The sequence below is a fragment of the Marmota flaviventris genome, chromosome 9 (assembly GCF_047511675.1).
Source record: "Marmota flaviventris isolate mMarFla1 chromosome 9, mMarFla1.hap1, whole genome shotgun sequence".
Taxonomy (NCBI): Eukaryota; Metazoa; Chordata; class Mammalia; order Rodentia; family Sciuridae; genus Marmota; species Marmota flaviventris.
The window spans coordinates 22,606,032-22,630,978 of NC_092506.1; the positions used below are offsets into that span (position 1 = coordinate 22,606,032).

General features: G+C 48.1%; 2 protein-coding genes across 2 annotated transcripts in view; both read right to left on the reverse strand.

Moving 5' to 3' along the window:
* Accsl (1-aminocyclopropane-1-carboxylate synthase homolog (inactive) like) overlaps positions 1–24,501 on the reverse strand; it is a 114,154-nt gene extending 89,653 nt beyond the window's left edge. The window contains exons 1-2 of the mRNA XM_027936322.2: positions 24,462–24,501; positions 21,245–21,340 (exon numbers count right to left, since the gene is read on the reverse strand). The gene's annotated coding sequence lies outside the window, so the exon portion shown is untranslated. The remainder of the gene's footprint in view (positions 1–21,244; positions 21,341–24,461) is intronic.
* On the reverse strand, positions 16,370–17,751 carry C9H11orf96 (chromosome 9 C11orf96 homolog). The gene has a single exon (XM_027936618.2). The coding sequence runs from the start codon at positions 17,709–17,711 to the stop codon at positions 16,995–16,997; it is 717 nt and encodes a 238-aa protein (XP_027792419.1). The 5' UTR covers positions 17,712–17,751; the 3' UTR covers positions 16,370–16,994.
* Positions 24,502–24,947: the final 446 nt, after the last annotated feature.

Below are 24,947 nucleotides of genomic sequence, written 5' to 3' on the forward strand. Positions count from 1 at the left end.
GTTTCCTCTTGGGTGAAATATGGAAATAATATTACTGACCTCATACCATCAGTGCAACGAATCATGTGTAAAATTTTTGAACAGTACCTGGTACAGAGTGAGTAGGGGAGAAATATTAGCTTCTAATATTACTGGTGTTCCAAGAACTTTGCACAGAGTAGCTCATTAACTTCCTGCAAAAATCCTGTGACGGCCACTATCATTACTGCCACTTTATAGAAAAGCATTCATTCATTCATTTATAAAGTATTAGTACAGTATTAGTAGCTAGGATTGGCAGAAAGCAAACCAAACACAGGCCCTGAACAATTAAAATGCTGCTGAGGACCCAGGCACAGTGACACCTGCCTGTAATCCCAGAAATTCAGGAGGCTGAGGTAGGAGAATGGTGAGTTTGAGGCCAGCCTCAGCAACTAGCAAGGCCCTCAGCAACTTAGCCAGATCGGATTCTGTCTCAAAATAAAAAAATAAAAAAGGACTGGGTTTGTAGCTTAGTTTGTAAAGCACCTCTGGGTTCAATTCCCAATACAAAAAAATAAAAAATAAAAAAAAGCTACTGGGCTCACACTGACCAAATCTGGGGCACTGAGATAAATAAAAATCATAACAATTATAAGGTGTTAAATAAAACAAGAATCCATGATTCCACACTGAGTAAACAAGCTAGCATACAAATAAATAAACAGGGTGGGAAGAGGAAAATTATTCACTATGTTAGGATGCCAACAAACAAGTAAATGTTGAGAAAGCGACATGAAGTTTTAAGAAATCACCAACTGGCAAATACCATAGTAATAAACAGTTCAAGCAAGAATTGCTGATGGTTGCTAGAGCCACAGAGTGGAAGAGTGATCATGAATGGGATGTGCACAACCCAAATCTAACCCTGAAGACACATCAGACAAGCTCGAAGCCAGAGACACTCTTCAACATAACTGGTTCGTAACCTTCAGGATGTTAAGATGTGAAGACAAAGCAGGCCAAGGGCCCCTCGAGACCAGAGCACTGGAAGCCAAGTGAACATGGGATCCTGGGCCAGGAAAGAAGGTTTATTATTTTTGCTACAGTGGAACAAGATTGGAACATGATTGGAACAACGGAAAAACTGTGACTGTCTCTAGGTTACCTCATAGTATTAAGTTCATGTTAATTTCCTAAATTTGATCATCAAACTGAAAATACAAAAAAAAAAATCCTTGTTTTTAGGAATGGACACTATTGTTAAAGGGGTATGAAAGGGTACAGGAGCTTCACACAAGCGACTATCTCCCAAATAGTCCAGAAAATGATGACGACGATGATGGCGATGATGATAAGGATGGTGACGGTGATGGGAGTGATGATAATGGATGTGTGCATGTTTTGTATGTATGGAAAGATTTTTTTGTTGGGTGGGGGACCCAGGATTGAACTCAGGGTCACTCGACCACTGAGCCCCATCCCCTGCCCTACTTTGTATTTTATTTAGAAATAGGGTCTTACTGAATTGCTTAGGGCCTCACTTTTGCTGAGGCTGGCTTTTAAACTTACGATCCTCCTGCGTCAGCCTCCTGAGCCGCTGGGGTAGGGATAGATTGATGGATAGAAATGATAAAGCACACAAGGTCAAATGTGAACCATTGAGGAACCTGGTAAAATCACACAAAAGTTCCTGTGTATTTTTGCCCTTTTCCCCCCCCTAAATCTGAAATCATTTAAAAATCAAAATTAAGGGCTGGGGCTGTATCTCAGTGGCAGAGTGCTTGCCTCACATGTGTGAGGCACCGGGTTTGATCCTCAGCACCACATAAAATTAATAAATAAAATAAAGGTATTGTGTTCATCTACAACTAAAAAATTAAAATTAAAAGCTATCCCCCCATATCAATAAAACTCCAACCATCCCCTTAGGTCTGTTTGGGGTAGGGGATAGTGTGGCTGCGAGGGAGGGAGGGAGGGAGCGAGGGGGCAGAGAAATTGAGATCCCTTGGGGACTCTGCAAACCCACCGAGGACTGGGCCTCTCTACAGAGTTGCTTCAGGCACAGGGACAGTGCTGACTCAAAGAAACCTTATTTCTGGCCCTTTTCCTGTGAGGGAGGAAACAGCCAGGGGACAGTAAGGCCAGGGTTGGTCCCTGGGGGCTGGCGCCAGGGAAGTGGGAAGCGGGGTGTGGGCAGAAGGTGAGGAGATTTCAGTTGGTCCACTAACCTGCCATCTGCCAAGCTCTGTTCCTGTGATGGACGTGTGTACCTCATCCTCACAGAAATGCTTGGGCTGGCCTCTGCCATTATTCCCATTCTGGAGGCCAGGAAACAGAGGCCTAGAGAGGTGAGGACAGAGATTCTGTTTGTGGCAGTACAGAGGAAGAGACCCACCCGCTGACCCTTGTGCTACAAGCAACCTAAGAATCTGGCTAAATAAGAGTTTTTAAAAGAATAATAACAACAATTGGTGATCTGGCAAGAAAGTTCAGAACACCCAGAAGCCAACAACTAAGTAAAAGCAGAAATCCTGAGCAGTGGCCAGGGCGGGGTGGCCTTTCGCCATGAGAGGTTTGCTGCATCCGGTGAACCTTACCTTCTCCCCAGGGACTGACAGAAATGTGAACAGGAGTCCACTCCCAGAGCCCACTTGAGGTGGGGTCTAACAGGAGTCCCCCCTGGCACAAAACTAGTGGTCTCCACTGCCAGGTTAGCGACATCCTTAGAACAAGACCCACTTCCATGCTCCATCGCCACCAAGACCTACAAAGAAATCAGTACTGGGTTGAGGGAAAAGCATTTTCCCTGAGAATTCATAATCCCAAATGGGCCGTCAGTGGTTCTGAGGCCTGAATTCACATTCCCTGGTTAAACTGAAACATCTGAAGCTGAAGTTTTAGATTAAAGTGGGCCTCCAGAGATTTGGGTAGGAATGGGGAAGCGGGAGGCAGCAAATCCACTCTTCTTTTCCAGGAAGCTCAAAAAGCAAAAGGGTAAACAGAAAAATGATGCAGACTCCATTATATAAACCACAGATTCAAAAACACATGGAGACTGGCAGGAGCAGAGGTTTCACAGAAAAGCCACCAAGGTGAAATTACTACCCCACAGAAATGACCTGGGGCCAGGGGAGCGACAGGTAAGGAAGATTTGCTGGCTGAAGGCCAATTTTAAAAGACTCCAGCAAAAGTCCCTGCAGCTGAGGGCTTGCTCTGAGGCAGCCCTTCAGTCAGGGAGCCACTGCCACTCGGGTCTCCATAACTGCCTATTGCGGGGTCAGTAATGCATTTGTAGAAGACTCAGAAGAGCCGCTGGGGTCCACCCTCTAGATGTCATGGCATCAGCCCCACCTGAATTGAGGCAGCAAGTGTCTCTAGACATTGCAAAATATTCCCTAAGGGGCAAAACTGCCCCAGGTTTAAGACTTTTGCTCTAAAATAATAAACTTGGATACAACTCATGCTACAGAGCTGAGGAGCACAGCAGAGGGCTGGGGAAAGCTCACGGACGTGGGGCAAGGCATAAGGTGCACAGAAAGTGGCCCAACAGCCCAGGGAGAGCAGATCTCGGACGGAGCTAGCAAAATCACACACCCAGAAAGAGCCTTCTGCAACAGCTGGACATGAAAATCCAGTTGGTCTATGGCATATAATTTTTAAAAGTGAATTAGCCCAGAAGAAAGACAAAGCTATGAAAGGAAAAGGGTGAGAAGGTCAGAAAAACCTACCAGACAGAGAACACTGGCCAGGAAGAAAAATGGCTACCGTGGGGGAGACGAAAAATCTGACCAAACAGTGTCCCACCGCTTAACCCATCTTAGCGGGACGACTGCCTGTGTGAGAGTGGACCACCAGGCAGAAGCACAATGACAGAGTGAAGGCAGAGCAAGACAGGGACAGCAATGACTGAGAGCCAGAGGGACTGAGGGAGGAGGTGGAAGAACAGACAGTCCAGGAGAGCAGCCCAGCCCCAGGAATGAAGACAGAGGTGCAACAGTGAACACAGCAGACAGGAAGGAAGGAGGTTTTTAAATTAGTGACAAAATGGCAGATGGTGGGGGTGGACAAAAGAGAGCCAACAGATACATAATTGGAATTTCTAAGAAGAAAAATTTTTAAATGAAATGCAGTAAACACTCAAAAATAGAATTAAAGGAAAATTTTTCTTGAAATCAAAGATGTAAATCTACCTAAAAGTTGCTATGGGTGCCAGGGAAAGCTGACCTGGAACAGTCAGTTCCAAGACTCTCTTATTACCAGACTTAAAAAAATAAAGAAAAATTCTTCGAGCAGCCAAGCCAAAATATATATATATATATATATATATATATATATATATATATATATATATATATATATATATATATATATATATATATAATCAAGGAGTAAAAGGAATAAAATCAGGCCAGCTCCCATGATATTTCATGCCACACAGTGGCCCAATACAGAATTTTTTAGCCATTTGTATATCTTCTCTGGATAAATGTCTATTTATGTCTTTTATTCATTTAAAAAGTTGTCTTTTTGTTGTTGAGTTGTAAGAGTTTCTTATATATTCTCTTATCAGATATATGATCTGCCAATATTCTCTTCTATCCTGGGGATTGTGTATTCATTTTCTTAATGAAGTTATTTAATGAATGAAAGTTTCTGATTTGGATGAGGTCAAACTTATCTATTTTTTTCTTTAGTTGCTTGTGCATCTGGTGTTACACCTGAGAAACTACTGCCAAATCCAACATCACGGAGACTTACCTTTATGTTTTCTTCTAAGAGTTTTATGGTTTTAGCTCTTATGTTTAGATTTTTGATCCATTTTGAATTAATTTTTTTTATATGGCATAGGACAAGGTCCCAACTTCAGTCTTTTGCCTGTGGATATCTAGTTGTTCCAGCATCATTTATTGAAAATACTCTTCTTTACCCATTGAATGGTCCTGATACCTTGGTCAAAAAACAATTGACCATAGATGTATGGGTTTATTTCTGAACTCTCAATTCTATTTCATGACCTATATGTTTATCATAATACCACACTGCTTTGATTTCTGTAGGTTTTTTTTTTAATACACGACAGCGGAATGCATTACAATTCTTATTATACATATAGAGCACAATTTTTTATATCTTTGTATATAAAGTATGTTCACACCAATTCATGTCTTTATACATGTACTTTGTGTGGTTTTTTTGCATTACAATTTTTTTTGTAAATTCTGAAATGGGGAAGTGTGTCTTCTAACTTTGTTCTTATTCTTCAAAATGTTCTTCTCTATTTAGGGCCCCCTGGAATTCCACATGAATTATAGAGACAGTTTTTCCATTTCTGAAGGAAAAAAAAAAGGCCATTGGAACTATAATAGGATTGCATTTAGTCCACAGATCAGTTTGATAAATATTACATTTTAACAATATTATCTTCTATTCCATAAACATGAGATATCTTTTCATTTACTTAGGTCTCCTTTAATTTGTAAATGTTCAGCAACGTTTTACAGTTTTCAGTGTGTTTGCCTTGTTGGTTAACTATGTTCCTAAGAATTTTCCTCCTTTTAATGCTATTATAAATTGAATTATTTTATTAATTTCCTTTTCAAATTGTTCATTGCTCACGTACAGAAATGCAAAGGATTTTTGTTTGTTGATTTTATACCTTGAATTTGCTTATTAGTTCTAGTTATTTAGGGTTTTCCTCATACAGGGTCATGTCTTCTGTGAATAGCAATAGCTTTACTTTTTCCTTCCCAATTTGGATGTATTTATTGCTTTTTCTTGCTTAATGCTTCTGACTATAACTTCCAGTATAGTATATAATGTTGAACAGCAGTGGCAAAAAAAATAGACATATTTGTCTTCTTCCTGATCTTGGGGGGAAGCCTTTCCTCATTCAACACTGAGTTCAATAATAACTGTGGGTCTTTCATAAATGTCCTTTATCACGTTAAGAAAGTTTCCTTTCTTTCCTAGTCTTCTGAATGTTTTTCTCATAAAAAGGTGATGGATTTTGTCAAATGCCTTTTCTGCATCAATTGAGATCATCATGTAGTTCTTCATTTTGTTTTACTAAGGTAGTATAATACATTGATTTTTTTTTCTTGAAATGCTCTTGTATTCCTAGAATAAATCCAACTGGTCATGGTGTATAATCCTTTTGGTATGCCATGGAATTTGGTTTGCTAGTATTTTATTGAGCATTTTGGCATCTGGATTCATAAGGGACATTAACATGTAGTTTTCTTATGATGTATTTAGCTTTGGTGTCAGGGTAATGATGTCCCCATAAAATAAGTTAGGAAGTGTTTCCTATTATTCTTCATTTTAAATGACTTTGTAAAATATTGATCTTAATTCTTCTTTATATGTTCAGTAGAATTCACCAGTGAAGCAATCTGGCCCTTTATTTATTTTGGGGGGGGGGTGGGGGAAGGGGGTTGATTACTAACTTAATCTCTCTAATTGTTATAGGTATATAATTAACTTTTCTTTTTTGAAAGAAAATTTCAGATTAAACCCTAAAAAAACCCAGTTCAGTACTGTATGCAAGAGGCATCCCTAATACAAATGCAAAAGTTGAAAACTAAAGGATAAGCAAAGGCATACCAGGCAAATAAAAATAATTACGATATTATGATTTAATTAGCAAAAATGATGCAATTTAGCTTAAAATGCATTAAGCAAAATGACAAGGAGCCATGTAATGTATCACAATGGCTTTCTAATCAAATGCAGATATAACTGTTATAAATATCTGTGCAACATATAACCTAGTTGTTCCATTCACCAGGCTTTACAATTAATTAATTACAACAATGCAAGATCAAGAGCACATAAGTGGAAGGAGACTTGAATTCATCTCTCTTATGGTTGATCACATGGACAGAAAAGCAAAGACAGTGTGCTGTTAGGGTAATACAGCTCTGCAGCACACAAGGGACCTACACCACAGGGAAACAACTTTATTTTTCTCCTCTGTAACAACCCAGAATGGCAGATGGCTTTGTTCCATTCAGTAGTTCAGGGACCTAAGGTCTTTCCAAGTTGTGGTCCCATTAATCCCTGAGGCTGCATTATCATCTTCTTAGAAGCCAAGGGATCACCACATCCAGTTTGTGGGTGGCAGAAGGTAGGAGAGACTGTAGAGCTATTAGGATCATTTTTTCAAAAAGGTACCCCTGGCTGATTCATAGTGGGGTCGGGAGAGGGAGCATGGGAGGAACAGATGAACTCTAGATAAGGCAGAAGAGTGGGAGGGGAAGGGAGGGGGCATGGGGTTAGAAATGATGGTGGAAAGTGATGGTCATTATTACCCAAAGTACACGTATGAAGACACGAATTGGTGTGAATATATTTTGTATACAACCAGAGATATGAAAAATCGTGCTCTATATGTGTAATAAGAATTATAATGCATTCTGCAGTCATATATAAATATTTTTAAAAAGATAACTTCTGCAAATTAAAAAAATAAAAAAGCACCCCTGGGTTCAATACCAAAAAAAAAAAAAAAAGACCATTCATTTGTCCCACCTCCCACCCACCTGCCAAATAAACAATAGTGGAACAGGCAAAGAAAAACAATAAATATCCCCATTCAGAAGAGAGGAGCGGGGGCAGTACACAGCAGTCCTTGGGTAGGAATTTGAGGACTCCTGCCCTGAGAGGGGAGATGTTCTGGCTGCTCTGGTTTTGTCCTCTGGGAGATTCTCCCTTGTCTATTATCCTCATGGGAAGTGGGTGACAGAAAATGTGTCTTCCTTGAGGGCTGTTTGGGGGCCTTAATCATTATGGGCTTTTATAATTTCTTTGGAAAAAACGATTCCCAGGAAGATATATTAGGGTTCAAGTCTCTTTGCTTCCAGTTATTTCATGAGCCAGTGACCACATTTTATGCTATTTTCTCATCTAACTCTATGCTTGCCTCATTTCTTGCTTCCTTGCTCTATCCACGCCTCTTTCCCTCACATTAGAGACAGCTATTTTGAGACTGCTGAAATAATAGGCTTAAGCAAGAAACACCACCCCAGACTGAACCTTGCCTGGAGGCTGGAGCCCTTGTGTGTTTTGATCAATGGGGAGTGCTGGGAAAAGGCTCTGAGCCACAACTGTCTGAACGCCTGCTATTTGGGTTTCAGAGCAGATGACTTTCAACCTTGAGAAGCCCCTCCCTTTAGAGACAGTTGACTAGGGCTTGCAGAAGTCATCTCTTTAGCATATCTTGCTAAATGTAACAAGGAGCACTAACCTCTAGCTCTCCCCAACTTCTTGAATTACAGCCCGATAGGCACAGAATCTGCTTTCCAGGCAGGACGGAATTTTACCTGTAATTTCTCCATTTCAGGACGGCAGTTCCTTCTGAATTTCAGCCTACCATCTCCAGGATTATGTCCTCAATAGCAAGTTAGAAGCTAAGCCACTGCCAAATATGATTTGCAGTTGGAAAAATGAAGGTAGGAAATGTGGACATGGCATATTTACAGTCATAGGATCTAAGTCTACTCATACTCCATTGGACAAAACCCAGTCTCAGGGGCCTACCTATCTAGAAGAAGAGTGAGCTCTGTAGTCTAATCCTGTCCCCAGGAGGCGTGGGAGGACAGATTATGGTGAACACCTATTAGCTCATATGATAGGTGTAGAAGATATTGATAATATGATTTATTAGGCAGATCTGACATATGAAAATAGTAAATGTACCATATTTTTATGTGACCATGGAATTCTCATAAGGTCATAAAGAATAACCTCAACAACTTTCCAAAAAGATAAATATTATAGAAAACATGATTTGGCTTAAGGAAATTAATAATTAAATCAGAAAATAAATATATTCTTCCAATTAGAAAATATTACAACTAGCATTTAAACAACTTTTGGGTCAAAGAAAAAATAGAAACTAAAATTATAATAATCCTATAAAACAGTGAAAATAATCCAGGCACAGTGGCACATACCTTTAATCTCAGAGACTTGGGAGGCTGAGACAGGAGAATTTTGAGTTCAAGGCCAGCGTTGGGTAACTTAATGAGACCCTGTTTCAAAATACAAAATGAAGTCTGGGGATGCAGTTCAATGGTAGCGCACCCCTGGTTTCAATTCCTAGTACCAAAACAGTGAAAACCAAAAAAAAAAAAAAAAAAGAAGGAAAGAAAGAAAATCAAGTACTTAGAGGAAAATTCATAGCCATAAATATCTACATCAATAAAAAATGGTCCAAGGGAGGTTCAGTGACTGCAGTCACTTTCAGTATGTTTTGCATCCTCTGAAAACCAAAGGTCAGCTAAAACTCAGAGTACACATAACACCCAATAATATGGGGGAAATGGGGTATATGGGGCATGGGGCTACGGATAGCAGACACCTGAGGTCTAGCCATTCTTATTTTTTTTTAATATTTATTTTTTAGCGGACACAACATCTTTGTTTGTATGTGGTGCTGAGGATCGAACCCGGGCTGCACGCATGCCAGGCGAGCGCACTACCGCTTGAGCCACATCTCCAGGCCTAGCCATTCTTAGAATAGCTTAAATGTCCTAGACACTGGGTGAAGAGGGCAGCTCTGTCAGGATCCTTCCAGGAAGATCAGAAGGAAGATTCCTAAAGGCCAGCCAGTTGGTCCAGAAGAGCTCCTGGTGAGGGCAAGAACAGAGGTCTGGAGCGGTGGCACATGGGCTGTGGGGTGGCACTCAGGTTGTTATTTGGGGTTTGGCATGAATTATTCAGCACATAACTGCTCAGCTGAGGCTGGGAAGAGGAGGAAGAGGGTGGAGGCACCACTGTCTCAGGAAGGTTCTGCCTTGACTTTGTGCCTTCATATTCCCTTCTGCACATGAAGGGGCCGAACATGGTCTCGACGCACCCTGCCTACCTGCATGTCCCCAGGAGTAGAAGTCTAAGGCTGTAAGTTAATTTCAGGACTTAAAGTTGGAAGGCCTTTAGGGTTAGGACACACATCAAGGGAGTGGCAGGGCAGGTCTAGGGTCTGGCACGTCCCCATCCCAGCCTAGCACTCTTATGAATGTCACTTCCATCTCTCCCTCACCTCCACCACAGGTGTACATCTGAAGTCCCCACCCCAGCCAAGAGAACAGGACATTTTCCTGTCATGGGAAAGATCTGCTCTGAGTCAGACTGGTGGAAAATCTCCTCCTGCTCCAACAGATCAAGGAAAAGCACTCTGCATTAGTTTGGCTAATACCGAGAGCTGCAATCAAGAGCCCAGCAGGAATGCACTGGTTTGGAAGAAAGACAGAAATGTATTTCTGTGTCAGCCAGTGGTCCATCAGAGTCTGCATTCCACATCCACAGGCGGCTCATGTCATGGGCCCCCCAAGGCATTGTCCTCATTCTGGGTCAAAAGCAAGCCTCAGATATGCCCCTGTTCTGTCTTTTGGGAGGAATAAGAGCATGAGAGCCACACGCTGTGGTCTTGAAGCCAGGTCTGGCGCAGTATGCACTGCCTCTAGCCCATTCCAGGGGGGAGACCTTAGGAATGACCGTACTCACTGCAAAGGAGGCTGAGAAGTTCAGTCCAGCCCATGCCAACGAAGATGCAGACACTAGATTTCAGTGTCCCACTGGCCAGTCTCCACTGTGGTTGGTCCAACTGGATATCCAGAGGCTCCTTCCTCCCACAACAGAACACAGTCACCCTCTTTCCAAGGAAGTCAATCCCAAATTCCATCTTGTTACACAGATCAAAGTACAGGTATATCTCAGGGAGAGGAAGTCCTCTCCAGAGCCACATGTGGTTCCTCAGGGTCCAGTGATATCTCAACTGCAAGACATCTGTCACCCCCACTGCCCCTGCCCCCCACATACCTAATAACGACAGTGGGACAGGGATAAGAACCCGCAATAAAAACTTTCTTTTGGAAAAAGGAAGAATGGAAAAATGCAGAAGTCACTGGTGCCTAGTAACAGAAAGTCCTGCAGGCGCCGTTTTCCAGGAGAGGAGACTGTTCCTCGGTTGGCTAATCTGGCCAACTTTATTCTGGGAAATTCTCCTTTTTCCCATCATCCTCTGTGGCCACTTCTGCAGCAAAGAGGGCATTAAATGGTTTGGCCTCCTCGAGAGTTTCTTTGGGGGGTAAAAAAATCATAATCACCATTTCCTATTCCCAGCTTCCTTGGCAATGAGATCCCTCGATTCTTAAAAGGCTTCTGGACTTTGTGCTTCCAGCCAGTTCCAGGTGCCAATAACCACTCCCAAAGATGTTTTCTCGGCAGAGTTCTCAAGTCTGATTTATGACTTTGCTTCCTGCTCTGGCTCAGCCCTCAATTTCAGTTCTGGCTACCTTGGAGTGACTCTAAAGCAGTATGTCTGAGTGGGAAGGCAATGGCCTTCATCTAACCTTGCCCCTGGCCTGAATCTTTTGCTGGGCTTCTTGGGTGGCCTTTGAGAAAGCTCTAAGCAGTCACAGCCTGAACTCCTGCTGTGTGGGCTACAGAGGGGAGAGCCTTCACCTTTGTGTGGACTAAGAGGCGAGTGCTCCCAGGCCCTCCCTGTGCTGTCTATCTGGTGATCATCTATTAAAAGACACACACAGGGGCCAGTGCTAATATTCTGGTTCTTTCCAAACATGACTTCTAAGGATATTGCCTCAGTTGACATATATGAGAATTCTTCCAAATCATCATAAAAATGGTCTCACCAAATGCTTTGCTGAGGGATAACAAGGATCTCCAACTTTCCAGCCTGCAATATATTTACCTTGCTTGCAGCAAAACCACTAAATTCCTGCCTCGTGTCTGAGGGGTTTTGTGAGGTTGGGGCTCCACTGCCAGTTCTAACTTTTATGTGTTCGCAGTTTGGGAAAACTGCTGTCAGACATTCAGCAATGATACAGTGGCTCAAAGAAGACAGAGTTGTGTGCCGTCGTGTGTAGAAGTTCATGGTAATCATTCCAGATTGGCGGACTGTTCTGTTCCACAGGGTCACTCAGGGGCCTAGGGTTCTTCCATCTTATTTCTCAGTCATCTCCAAGGCCATCAGCTTGATCACCACTGGGTGGCTGCTATATGCAAGTTCCCATTTATGGGAAGGGGAAGGAGAGTGTGATGGGAGTGGGGGACAAGGTACAGCCATACCCTAAGGCCACACAAGAAAGTCTGGGACATATATACCAGATGCATGCCATGAAGGAAGTATTTCTGAACAACTGGCAGTCTACACCAAGGGTCTGGGAGTTGGATGGATCAATGGTAAGTCAACATGGCCTTGGGCATAGACCTAGATAGAGAGAACGACTGTCTATGTGGGATTCCCACACGCCTCCCCTCATCTGTACACACATGATCACAACGTGCTTATCAAAAAATGCAGGGCCAGCAGGCATCATGAAGCGTGTTAATCTGGTAAACTCTGCCGTGTCTCTGCAACTGTCCCTAAAATGATGCCCACTGTCCTTCCCCATGCAAAGTGGCGGCCAAGGGAAAGGCTGGGAAGCAGGAGAGACCTACTGGGGGTTGGAAGGGCTTCCTAGCCCAGACTCTCCGAGAAGCAGGGAGGGAGCCGGGGGAGCCAGAATGGCCTGCAGGGAGCAACACAGGAGTGAATCTGAGTGAGGAGAGTGGGGGGAAAGGAGTCCTTAGACAGCACTGCAGGCTATGGAAGTCACAGCAGAGCCACCGGGAAATCCTTGAGCAAAGTCCACCGACCAGGAAATCCTCATGTCTCCCAGGAATGGCTCTGCCTCAGAATCCCAGCACATACAGCTACAGCCCATGGCAGATGTGCCTTAGCCAAAAGAGGTGATGGATTCCAAGCCAGAGTGGCTCTCAGGCAGTTACATTTCCTGTGGCAGGAGATCTGCAATGTCCTGTTTCTCATGGCTGCCACAGAAGCATGGAGGAAAAAATGTGAATTCATACTCTAGAAAAAGATAGACTTTGGAATTAAGAAAAAATAGTGCTGGTTTGCAATCCAGCTCACCACTAAGAAGCTGTGTGGCACTGGTCAAAAAACTCAAACTCTCTGATCCTTTCTTACTGTGAAATGCAGAGGAGACATTTTCTGGATAAAAGTACAGTTCCCACATGAAGTAACCACTAAATGATGGCCTTTACTCCTGCCCCTCCATTCTTCCAGAGCCTAAAGGGTCAAGGGCTACACCCAATGAACTTCCAGAGGGAGGACTCCCAAGCCCACAACTGACCCTAGTTCCCTGGATTGCAGACAGCCCTTCCATCTCAACCCCACACCACACGAGCCCAGACTTGGCACGCAGTGGCCTGCAAGGCTAAGTTGGCTTTTAAATCAGTCCAAGAAACACCCTGATAAATATCTTCCCCAGGGCCAAAGAAAAATATTTAGGAGAGGCTGCCAGCCAGGACAGAGATGGTCACTTGTTTCTCTGCCCCGTCTGGGCTCCAGTCTGTTTGGAAACTCATCACCCAGGCTAGATCATGGGCCGAGGCCAGGCGGGGACAGAGGAAGCCGGCGGCTCCCTGGACAGGCCCGTAAATCCCAATGCTGGGCAGGCGTCCACCCACACAGGCCCTGCTGCCCTCCTTCACACGCCTGGCTCCTCTTCCTTCCCCTGCCCCACTCCAGGGGAACTGCTTTCCATCTCCTGGGCCCTTCACACCCTCCCTGTCTCCCACCCTCTCCTTCCCCAGGTGGCCCTTCTTCCCTCTTTCTCTCTGATGTGCTCGGGCTCCACCTCCATGTGTCTCACCTCCCATCACTTCCCAGGACCTTTTCTCCCAAGTGACCTCATTCCTCTCCACCTCTCTGACTCCCTGGCTTTCTTGCTTCTTCACCACCCTCTCCCTGATTCTGACCTCCTCTTCCACCTTGGCCACTCAGCCCACCTCTCTGTGGAGCTGAGTGAGCTGCCCTGCAATGCATGTGTGCACGGGGAGTAGAGGGAACAACTGCCAGCACCTCCTGTCCCCAGGCCTCCCCTCTCTCTTCCTGTGCAGAGCAGAGCTCTCCTGCTGTGGCCCAGGAGCCGTGGCCCCCAGTATGCTCCCTCCAACCCTGGCATTCCAGTCCCTCTGTCCCTCACCCAGTCCCTCTCTGGGTCGCTGCCTTAGACTTCTTTCTATATTACCCCTCAGAACTTCCAGTTTGGGACAAACAGGATGTCACTTTCACACTTAAGAATGGGGAGTTAGTGTAACTCAATGTGGAAGATCTGTTCAATAGAATTTTACAAAAACCATTACATAGCTACATAAATACTGATATAAACATAAACCCAATTAATTTAAGAAGTAGGTTGAAAAACAGCACGGAGAGCATAAACCTGTTTAGTCAAAGAAAACAAAAATGCATACATAGGCATGAACCCCAAATATTCACCCATTCACCTCTGGGTAGTATATGAGTGACTTGTTTTACATTATAATAAACAAATATTTCTTGGATAATAAAAACTAGGATCATTTTAAAACAAACTAGGGCCAGTGACTCCGGAGGCTGAGACAAGAAGATCACAACTTCAAGGCCAGCCTGACAACTTAGCATTACCCGGTTTCAAACCGAAAACTAAAAAGGGCTGGGTATGTAGCTCAGTGGTGGAGAGCACCCCTGAGTTCAATCCCCAGTGCCACACTCACGAAAAGACAAAAGAAAACTAGGAAGTAGGCAAGATGGGCCCCGAGTTTCCTCGCTGCCCCATTATTGGTTTTTACCAAACATTTCAAAAGCAGCTAGTCAGCTGCCAGGGCTGGGTCCAGCCAGCTGCCAAGCAGGGACTCAGAAGGAGGGGATAGATCCCTGCAATGACACTCAATGCCAGCCAGGGTGACCCAAGGAGCCGGGGTGGGGGTGTCTTCCAGACTCTTGCAGCATCTGGCTCTTGAAGTAGAAGCAGGAGCTCCTGCCAAAGATGGGGCAGGAAGAGAGTTCCTTCCCTCCGCCCTTAGTGTCTCTGCTGGGAGAAGAGAAGGGGGCTGGGGAGAGGTCAGAGCTTCAGTCCCCCCCTCCCACCCCTGGAGCTCAAACCAGCTCCACTGGGGCAGCTGCAGAGCCTGCAGTCAACCCACAGTGGCCCCACAAGCGTGAGGTTCTGGAACCAAAGGCCTCCTGTCATATCCCCCAGCACAGTGGGGCCATTGCAATGCCCAGTGTGTTCTCAGCAGCTGGGACAGGGGCCAAAGACCCCAGCCAACAGGCCACAGCCCACCCTCCCATCTCTGCGCTGGGGGAGGGGGAGGGGGAGGACATCCTCTCAGGCCTGTTTTTGTTTGTTTCATTTCCTCTCCTCTTTTTCCACAGAGCCCAGGGTTTCAAGAGGTGGAGTGCCAAGAGAGGCAGATCAGAGTCGCTGCTAGGGAGATACCCCTCAGCCCAGAGACAGACACACACACACTCACACACACCAGCCCCCACCACCAGAGGGCACCCAAGCACAGAGAAGGGGCTACCTGGAGCTGGAGTAGAAGCCTCCCTCTCCTTGCCCCAAGCCCAGCCAGGTTGGGGCAGACCATAGAGTAATCCCACCCTCCTCACCCAAATATCATTTGTTACCCTGGTTGCCACTTACTGCCAGGTGACACAGCTACACTGGTACCCCAGAGGATTTAGAATGTAGACAGGGATGTGGGGCAGGGGCTGAAGAAGGCTAGAAAGAGACTAGGAAGGAAGGAGAGCTGGACCAGGCGTCTGCACTGGCCTTGAGCACTCCTCTCCACGTGGCCCTTCCCTCCCTTGTTTGCTAGTCTGTAAACAAAGGCCCTGCGATGGGGATGGGGTGTGCCCAGTGATACCCAGACACTGTAAAGGCTTAGACCAAAGACAAGCCCCACCCGCTCTGCGGAACCCTGAAGGGGACCAAGGAGAAGGGCTGGAAGAAGGAGCCTGAGGTCAGGAACCGCCGCTGTTTGCTCCCACAGCGCAGGTGCATTGAGTCAATGCCGGGATGGGACAGCCTGAGGCCCTCACCCACATCCCACAGTGTGTGTGCACCCACACTCTCGCTCTTCCTCGGGCCCCACCGTTCAAGCACCGTCCAAGTTTCCCATTGCTTGCCCCAGGATTCGTAGCTCCCTCAAGCCACTGCCGGGGAAAAGGCTAGGCTAAGTGGGGGTGTTCTGTGCTAGGTGATGGGAGATGACGGGACCCTGGCCTCCCTGAGAAGTCAATTGCATCTGGGAGGACGTTCTCCATCCTCAAAGGGCCGCCTTCGGCTCGCCAGTGGCTTCATTTCACCCCGATGCCAGCGAGGAGGAACAGACCTGGGAGGCAGAGCACCCTGGGCTGAACGTGGTCCCACCTAGGGAGGCAAATTAATGCCGCGCACCTGGGACAGGGGGAGGGTGAATCCACCTCGTTCAGTGACAAGCATGTGGAGTAACCTCCAACTTGGGCCTAGCGGATCTCCGCACCTCCTCCCTTACCTCCCACTGTCTTGGGAGCCTGGGCCTCAAAGGTTCAAGAAGTCAAGAGCCTACAGAAATGCACTGTGCAAATATATTGACTTTATTTGTCTCCATTCAGGAGCCTCACAGACATATCCGGGTAAAAAGATCGTTAAATAAACGCCTCCAGCAGTTGCAATGCAAAAATAAATATCAATCCTCGGGCCGCAGCAGCAGCCGCGCTGCGCACCAAAGTCCCATCAGCCCGCCTAACAATTATAAAAGTGTTCAGCGAGAGAGTGTTGGCGTGAGTGTGAACAGGTGTGCTCTGGGGGGCACGGTGGAGCGGTGTGCAAAATCGGAGTTGCAAACCATCAGACACGGGCGTGGAGCGGCTACCCTGGCGAGACCCGGGCGAGTCAGCGCCGGCCGCCTCCCGCACACACTCACAGTTCGTACTGGGAAGAGTTAAAAAATAAACATTTACAAGGGCAAAGAAAGCAGCCCCCCTCCCTGGCGTCCCCGAGTGCGCAGGAGCCAGGGCAAGCGCAGCGGAGGGCGCACCCACCAGTTCGCAGCGGGGCGGGAGTCCAAGCGCGCGAGGGGTGGTGATCCCCGGTCCTGAGGGGTACCCCCGGCGCGGGGCGCGGGTCCTCTTGGTGTGCACCCGCGGGCCCCGGGGCAGGCCGCGGAAGCGCGCTTGTGCCCCCTCCGGGCGGCGCCCCTCACAGGGCCGAGTCGGAGTCGCTGGAGTCCAGGCTGTTCCTCAGTTTGCAGCTGCTGAGCTGCTCCCTCTGCAGCGACAGGCTCTGCGTGCTGCGGCGCAGACACTCCAGGCTCTGCAGGAACGACTTCTTAGCCTTCTCCTCCTCCATGGGGGACACCCCCTCCTCCTCCACCTCCTGGATCTCGTCGAAGGTCACCGGCTGCGTCTTGAAGCGCGACTGGCGCGGCCGCCGCAGCCGGCCCTTGCCCTTGGACAGCTTGGCGGGCCGCACGGGCTGCGGGAACTCGTCGGCCAGGCACACGAAGTGCGGCATCACCGCCTGATAGCTGGAGCAGATGCCCATGAGCTCGCTGGGCTTGGCGGCCGCCATGGCGCCGCCGGCGTCCGCGGGGCCGGGCGGCGGGGCGCTGGGGCTCTCAGGGGGCGGCCGCTGCGCCGGGGCCCCCCGGGAGGCAGCAGCCTGGGGCTCGCCGGGCGGGGGATCCAAATCTGCTGTGGGGTGGTGGCGGCCCTTGCGGGCCCGGGCAGACGCTCCTCGGAAGGGCGGGCGGGCGGGCCCGTCGGGGGGCTCGGGGCTCCGGGGACGCTGCTCCGCTGCACTCCGAGGCGTTCGCCGCCGCTGCTGTCGCTGTCTGCCCCGAAGCGGCCCGGCTAGCGGCTTATATAGCCCGCTCCTGCCCACACGACTGCGAGCTCGGATGACAGCGAATGCCATTTAAAGCGTGCGCGCCCCGCGCCCTTCCGCCTGACGTCGCCCCGCCACTCTGGGAAAGTAACGGCCCCTTACCCGGCGCCGCCCGCCCGCCCCCTGCCAACCCGGCTCCGGAAGGCAGGCCCCGCCCGCGGGGTTCCGGGAGAATCTGGGGAGCACGCGGCGGCGCTGAGCTGCGCCCAGGGCAGTAGTGCCTGAATCCGCATCCTGAGCTGGCACTGCTGGTTCTGGGATCCCCCAAATCTGTACCAGCCCGAGTGGCTGTGGGGGTGCAGGTGCCTTCCTCCGCCCCCTAATGCCAGATGCTCACACTGAAGGCTCTGGTTTTTCTGCCGTGGGTTCTGCGTCCTGAGCACCGGAGCAAAGCGGCTCTGGGCTCTCTGACAGAGCCAGGGCGACCCGCACCCCAGAGCTGAGCTCTGAGAAAGGAGCGCGCTCTCAGAAAACTCGCCACCCCCTTTCCAGGAGCGAGCACTCACTCATAAGTGTGTGTACACACGCACATGCACACGCACACCATTACTCCATTCCAGCTCTTTACTTCCCTTGACTTCTTTGTCTCCTCACCACCACCCCCAAGTTCCTTGGGCACCCCATTCAAGCACTGAAGAAAGGCACTGGGTATCACACTAACAACAACAATAATAATAGCTACCATCTGGACAGCTTTACTCCAAGCCAGCCCTGAGCCCCGTTTTACATAAATTATCCTATTTCATCCTCATAAAAGCCCTGCGAGGTAATTGCTATTCTCTCATTTTCCATAGGAGAAAAGGGAGGCCCAGAGGGGATGAGTAACTAGTCCACTAGCAACTGAGGGAAACGGGTGGGGTGGACTCCAGGGTCCACATTAGCCCCTTGCTGAGAGCTGACACCACCAGCCACAGCCCACCAGTGCCAGCAGGTCATCAGGTCAGCACTGGCCCCCTGCCCTGGGGCTCCCTAGAAGAAGTTTTGTGGGACCAGCTTTAAAGGACTGCTTGGGATCTGGCCCCCATTCCTTCCATATTCATTCAACACGGGCTTACTGAGGAGCAGGTGTGTACTGGCTCAGGGAGAAACAGAAGTGAGCAAGAAGATAAAGCCCTGCCCTCATGAAAGGTGCATTCTCCGGGGGAGGGTTCATGAACATATAAACAAGAGCATATGCTGTGTTGTGGCAGGGATGCAGAGAGAAGTGTGCCCAGTGGGAGAGGCTTCTGAGAGGGTGACATTTAGCTGACACTTCAAGAACAATAATAGCACCACTAAGTGCTTAATATGAGCTGGTCTCTGAGTGCATTGTGTATTAGCTCATTTAACGTAAATGTTGCTGTTTTATTCTCAAAAACCCTTGGGTAACAAGAACATTATCTTTTGCAGGTGGGAAAACCAAGGCACAGAGAAGCCAAGCAGCCGGCCACTGGGGCCCCACAGCTAGTAAGTACCAGAGCTGTTGGCTTCTGAGCCCCTGCTCTTACTACACTGAAGTGATCTGCCTCGTGGAGGTCAAGGAAGGACCATCGAGTGACAAAGTGGGGGAGACTGTTTGGGCAGAGGCATCCCTAGCACTAAGGTGCTCAACAAGAAGAAACAGCTCATTTGGAGAACAGTGGGGAAGCCTGTTGGCTACAGCAAAGTGGGCAAAGGAGATGATAAGTAGGGACAGTCACGCAAGGCCTTGAGGCCATGTACGGAATAGAATTTCATTAGAAGAACATTACTAAGACACTGGAGGGTTTTGAGAGGAAGAGCTACATCCTCCAAATTACATTTGCATATAACAGTATTTGTTTGTATTGGGGATTGAGCCCAGGGGTACTTTACCTCTGAGCCACAATCCCCAGACCTTTTTTGAGACCTGTCTGTGACATGTTTCACTAAGTTGCTGAGGCTGGTGTGGAACTTGCAATCCTACCTCAGCCTCCAGAGTTGCTGGGATTACAGACATGAGCCACTATGCCCAACCCAAATTGTGTTTTTTAAAATTCACTCTGGCTGGCATGTGGAGAGGAGACAGGGAAACAGTAGGAAACCCATTTAGGTGATTATTACATGACCTCAGACCCCTGAAGACCTGGACAAGAGTGGAGGCCATAGAGATATAGGGAAATGGTTAGATTTCAGATTTAGAGTCAGAGCTAAGAGGAATTTCTGATGGACTAGATGGGGCTGTATCTGGGGTTAGGATCAAGGTTGACTTCTGTGTATTTGGCTTGAGCAAGTGTTAAATAGTGGTGCCTCTGACAGACAGGAAAAGAGAAGGTTGGGGAGAAGAGGACCTTTGGGGAGTCTGCTAACTGTCGATCAAAACCCACTCCCCACTTGGCTGAGGCTGAAAATGCTCACATCAGAACTATATTATGTGAGACAAATAATCAAAATCAATTTTCTGATCTTAAAACTACTGTGATTTGAGATAGGGTTTCAGTACATTGCCCAGGCTGCTCTCAAACTCTTAAGCTCAAATGATCCTCTGAGCTCAACCTCCCAGCAGCTGGGGACCACCATATACCTGGCTTGGAGCCACTTCTAACAGCAGCTTAGCAAGACTCTATACTAAAACTGGCACCATGAGTGAGAAGCTGCCATGGCTCAAACCCCTCAACTCTGTGGCAGTGGCTTAGCCAACACATGTTTCCACAGGGAAATAGCTATCGGAAAACGGAAAGCTGGCAATCCTTGTTATGCTGGGATAAAATACTTATTGCAAACATCATGTGTGATAATTTGAAAGACAGGCCACAATGCCGACTAAGTCTATAATTCTAGAAAAAAATGGTTGGGAAAAGCCAAAAAGATTGCATGATGCAAGATATTTCATATATTTCAAGATATTACAAGAAAGAGACTGGCTAGTTTATAAGAAGAGATGGACAGAAATAGAATCCAGGAAAATAGTGTCACTGGGGTTAGACAAGCCATCTGGTTTTGTCCAAAGAGCAGGAGACCAGACTGTGGCTCAGAGCTTCTCTCAATGTCTATTATAGCAAAATATTAGGCCAAATAAAGAAATCACCCTTGTGGCAAATTAGTATATTAAGGGACCTTGTCATCCAGGTCCATTGGTTCCTATGTCCTTGGTAGCCTTCACTGTAAGGCAGCAAGAGATGGGTTGCAAGGAAGAGAGACTCGCTAACTTTCAGGAAAGGAACTTTGGGTGTGGTTACTGGCACATGGAACTGACTAGAACCAGATAGACCCAAATCCATCAGGTTTGTGGAGGAATTGTTATCATCAGCAAAAAGGTAAGGCTGGAACACAAAGGTCCATGATTGTTCAAGCCCAAATCACATCCAGAAAGGACAGGCTCTCGCACCCTGTTTGGTGGTCATAGAGAATGACAGGCAAGGGAGAATTTCTGAAAAGGCAAAGCCAAGAACCAGGGAGACACAGGACAAGGAACGTCACCCCAAGTCTCTTCTGCCACCAGGGCAGGGAGGTCCTCACTGTTGACTAGGGTGGGCTTTAGCAGAGACTGTTAGCTATCCACCTAGTGAGGTCACATTTCCCAACTTCCCCTGCAGCTAGTGGGGGTCACATGTCTGCTCTCTTACCTGTAGGACGTGAGCAGAAGTGGTGTGTGTAGCTCCACTTCACTTGCCCAAGAGGAAATCCCTGCTCAAGGCCTCCATGATTTTCCATTTCACTGTCTGGAAGAACAATAATGAGGAGACCTGGGAAGGTTCACGTTAGACAGCAGTGCCGCCATTAATCTGGGCCCCTTAATGATCATGTGGAACTGAGCTATCTACCTACTTGTAATGCTTCCCTTGGAACTGTGAGAGAACAATGAACTGAATACTTTTAAACTGTTATAATTTGGGGACTTTCTTATTATACAGACTTAGCTTTATCCTAAAAGATCCCTGAGGTATCCAAATAGAAATGTGAAGCAGGCCATAGGCACTCGGAGTAGATGGCATGTAACACTGGGGACTGGGTCAAGACCATCTTTCAGACAGGGTGCTGGAACAGATCTATGTCAGGAGGAGGGAAAGCCAGTCAAGAACTTGGAAAAGCATCCAGGTGTGGTGGTATATGCCTGTAATCCCAGTGGCTCAGGAGGCTGAGGCAGAAGGATCACAAGTTCAAAGCCAGCCTCAGCAATTTAGTGAGGCTATAAGCAACTTAGCCAGACCCTGTCTCCAAATTTAAAACATATACAATAAGGACTAGGGATGTGGTTCAGTGAGTGGTTAAGCACCCCTCAGTTCAATCCCTGGTAAAAAAAAAAAAAAAAAAACAGGGTAAAGGAGAACCAAGAAAACATAAAAGAATCCGAGAGAAGGATGTTTTCAGGAGATCATCAGAACAGGAGTCCATGCCTAGTGGCGCACACCTGTAATCCCAGCGACACAAGAGACTGAGGCAGAATGATTGATTGCAAGTTCTCAGCGACTTAGAGGGGTTCTAAGTAACTTAGTGAGACCTTGTCTCAAAATAAAAAATTTTAAAAGCTGGGGATGTGGCTCAGTAGTTAATTACCCCTAGGTTCAATCCCTGGTATCAAAAAGAAAAGAATGGGAATGCAAGAAGGGTCCCAGCCTGGCTCTATCAGAACTTACTATGTGGCCTTGGAAAAGCCACTCGCCTGCCTGTCTGCTGAGGTCTCAGCTCCAAGGCTGTCTCCCAGTAACATCTGAAGCCTTCCCTGGCCGCCCCTCAGTCACTCCATTCTTTTTCCCTCTTAGCATATTTATCACTATCTAAAAGGTCTTCATGTTGACTTCTGAACTGTCCCCTTTCCCACTGGACTGTCAACATTGGCACTGCACCCAGGACACAGCTGGGCACCCAGAGGAGTCCATGGGTCTCTGTGGAATGGAGGCCATGCTCACTCTGCCCCATGCCTCCCGGAAGGCCAGGGAGCGCTGCACTGCTTCCTTCCATCAGGCTCCCCACAGCGCACACAGCTCCCAGGCTCCAAGTTCCCAGGCCAGGGAGCCAGGATACCCAAAGTCACCCTCTCCACTCCCCTGGATTAGACCCCCACCCCACCCCAGGGCATTGAAAATAGGAAAAGAAGTGTGAGCTCCACAGCAAGGGTGGCAAATCCGCCAGGAGGTCATTGGCCTAGGGGGACTCTAGGGAAAGGGGTATGATGTGGGAGAGACTGAAATCACCCCTCAAAGACAGGACATGAGGGCAGGAGGTGTGGCTGAGTGGCGGAGTGCTTGCCTAGCGTGCAGAACCAACCAACAAGCAGGCAGAAATGGGCCCTGAGCCCCCACACTGCCTAGAGTCCCTTGCCACTGCTGACCCTCTCTGTCCTCTTCTCCCCCACTTAGGGTTGCCCTAAGTGCCTCCGGATGTCTCCAGGGCCAGACCCCATCCTCATTGGCTTTTGTTTGCCTTCTGGACCCTCCTCTATCTGTGGGAGCCAGCCAAGGGCCACAGGTTAGGAGAACACAGAGTTCAACCTGCCTTTGCCAGACTGGTTCTGTGACCTTGGGCAGGTTCCGCTCCCTGTCTCATGTCACCCCTAGAAAGCATAAATACTGCCCCTGAGGTCAACGGCTACAGTATGGGAAGCACCTTGCCTCACGCCCAGCCTGTCTTCAGCATAAAATAAAAGTTCCTTTTGCATCATGATCTCATGCCCAAACCTTCCTGGCCCCCAGCGTGGTCAAGCAGATGTCAGGGAAAAGCTCCAAGACATTCCTGCTCCAGAGGGCATCCGGGGGTTTTGGTGCCTTATACCTCCCTCTGACTCACAACTTAAAAGAGGAACCGGCCAGTGCCACAGGGAGCTCCAGATCATGTCTCCAGGGGAGGAACTCCAGGCAGAGTTAGTGATGGTTCCCATGGGTGACCCTGGGGGGCCTCAGGGGGTGTACCCTCCTCCTCATTCAATCCTTTCTCAAAGGCCAAGAGCCAAAGCCTTCTGCTCTGTAGTGTGCAGAGGGCAAGGGGGGTGGGAAGATTTGGGGATCTGGGCAGCCCAGATATTGGTTCTTGTCAGTCTCTGGGCCCAGCTGAGTCTGCAGAGGCTGGAAACTCAGGAAGAGGTCAATGTCCATCTGTGGCACTGTTGCCACCTCTGCTCACCCTGGAATACAGGTTAGCCATTAAAAGGGATGCAGGATGTTCCCTTTTCTCAGCAGGGCTGCAGAAACATCAGCTGCTGAACACCTACTATGTTCCTGGCACTGTGCCAACTGTGCTTTTTGTCTAAATCATCCTCAGTGAGTTCCTAGGGGGAATCCTAGCCTCACTCCATTTTACAGATGAGGACTCAGGGTGCTTGGTAGCTTGCCAGGGTTGCCCTAAGTGCTAAGGGCTAAAGCTGAGATACAAAGCCAGGCCAGCCTGACTCGGAACATGCTCACTGCTTGCACCAGCCTGTCCTGCTGTCTCTGATTCAACAGGAACAGAACTGGACTCAAAGCCAGGCACCCTGGCTGCCGTATTTCAGCTCCACCACCACACACTCTGGCCTTGAACCAGTAGCTTCCCATCTCTAGCTACAGTTCCCCCATCTGTGAAGTGGGAAGGTCAGACTTGGATTCACTAGCTCTGACATTCTAGAATTCTCAGGCAGGGAATGAGGAGACCCATTTGCAGGAAGTAGATGCTTCCCTTTGGGCCAGAGAGTGGCAAGCAGCCCGGGCTGTAACTGTGGGGGAAGGATTGCCTCCACAGAGGGGCTGTGGGAGCAGATGGGGTAGAAGACAGCAGCAGACCAGGAGGGGCCTGGGCCGCTACCTCCTCCACCATCCCCGCCCACACTTTGGCTTTTGGGCAGAACTGGGGTTTAAAAAAAGCACCTACCAGTTCTTCAGTTATTAGCAAGGCTCTGTTTCCAAGGAGGCTTTGGTATCCCTGGCTTGGGTCAGAACGGCAGCAGAGGAGTAGAGTATGTCCTGGGAGAGCCCTGGAGTCAAGGGACAGAGACGAGGTAGGAGAGTCTGGGCTCACAGGCCTCCTCTGCTCTCCACTGGGGGTGGGTGAGAAGGCTGGACGGTGGCTGTCCTGCTCTTCTGCTGTCTTGGCCCAGAGCCCCTGGTAGTCAGAAGCCTTGATCAGTTGGGGACCCCCACCCTCCTCACTCAGAAGTCTCCCTAGAGTGAGTCTCAGAGCTCCACGTATTCAATGCAGGGATAGTTTTTCCAGATGGTGCTGTTTGGGTGTATCTGCACTTTGGGTGTTTTGGGTCCAGCCAATGTGTCATGTGTAACATAAATGTAAATGAGGCACAAGGGGTGGAAAAGGGACAGCAATAAACACATCTCTGGCAGTGAGTGACAGGGCCTTTAC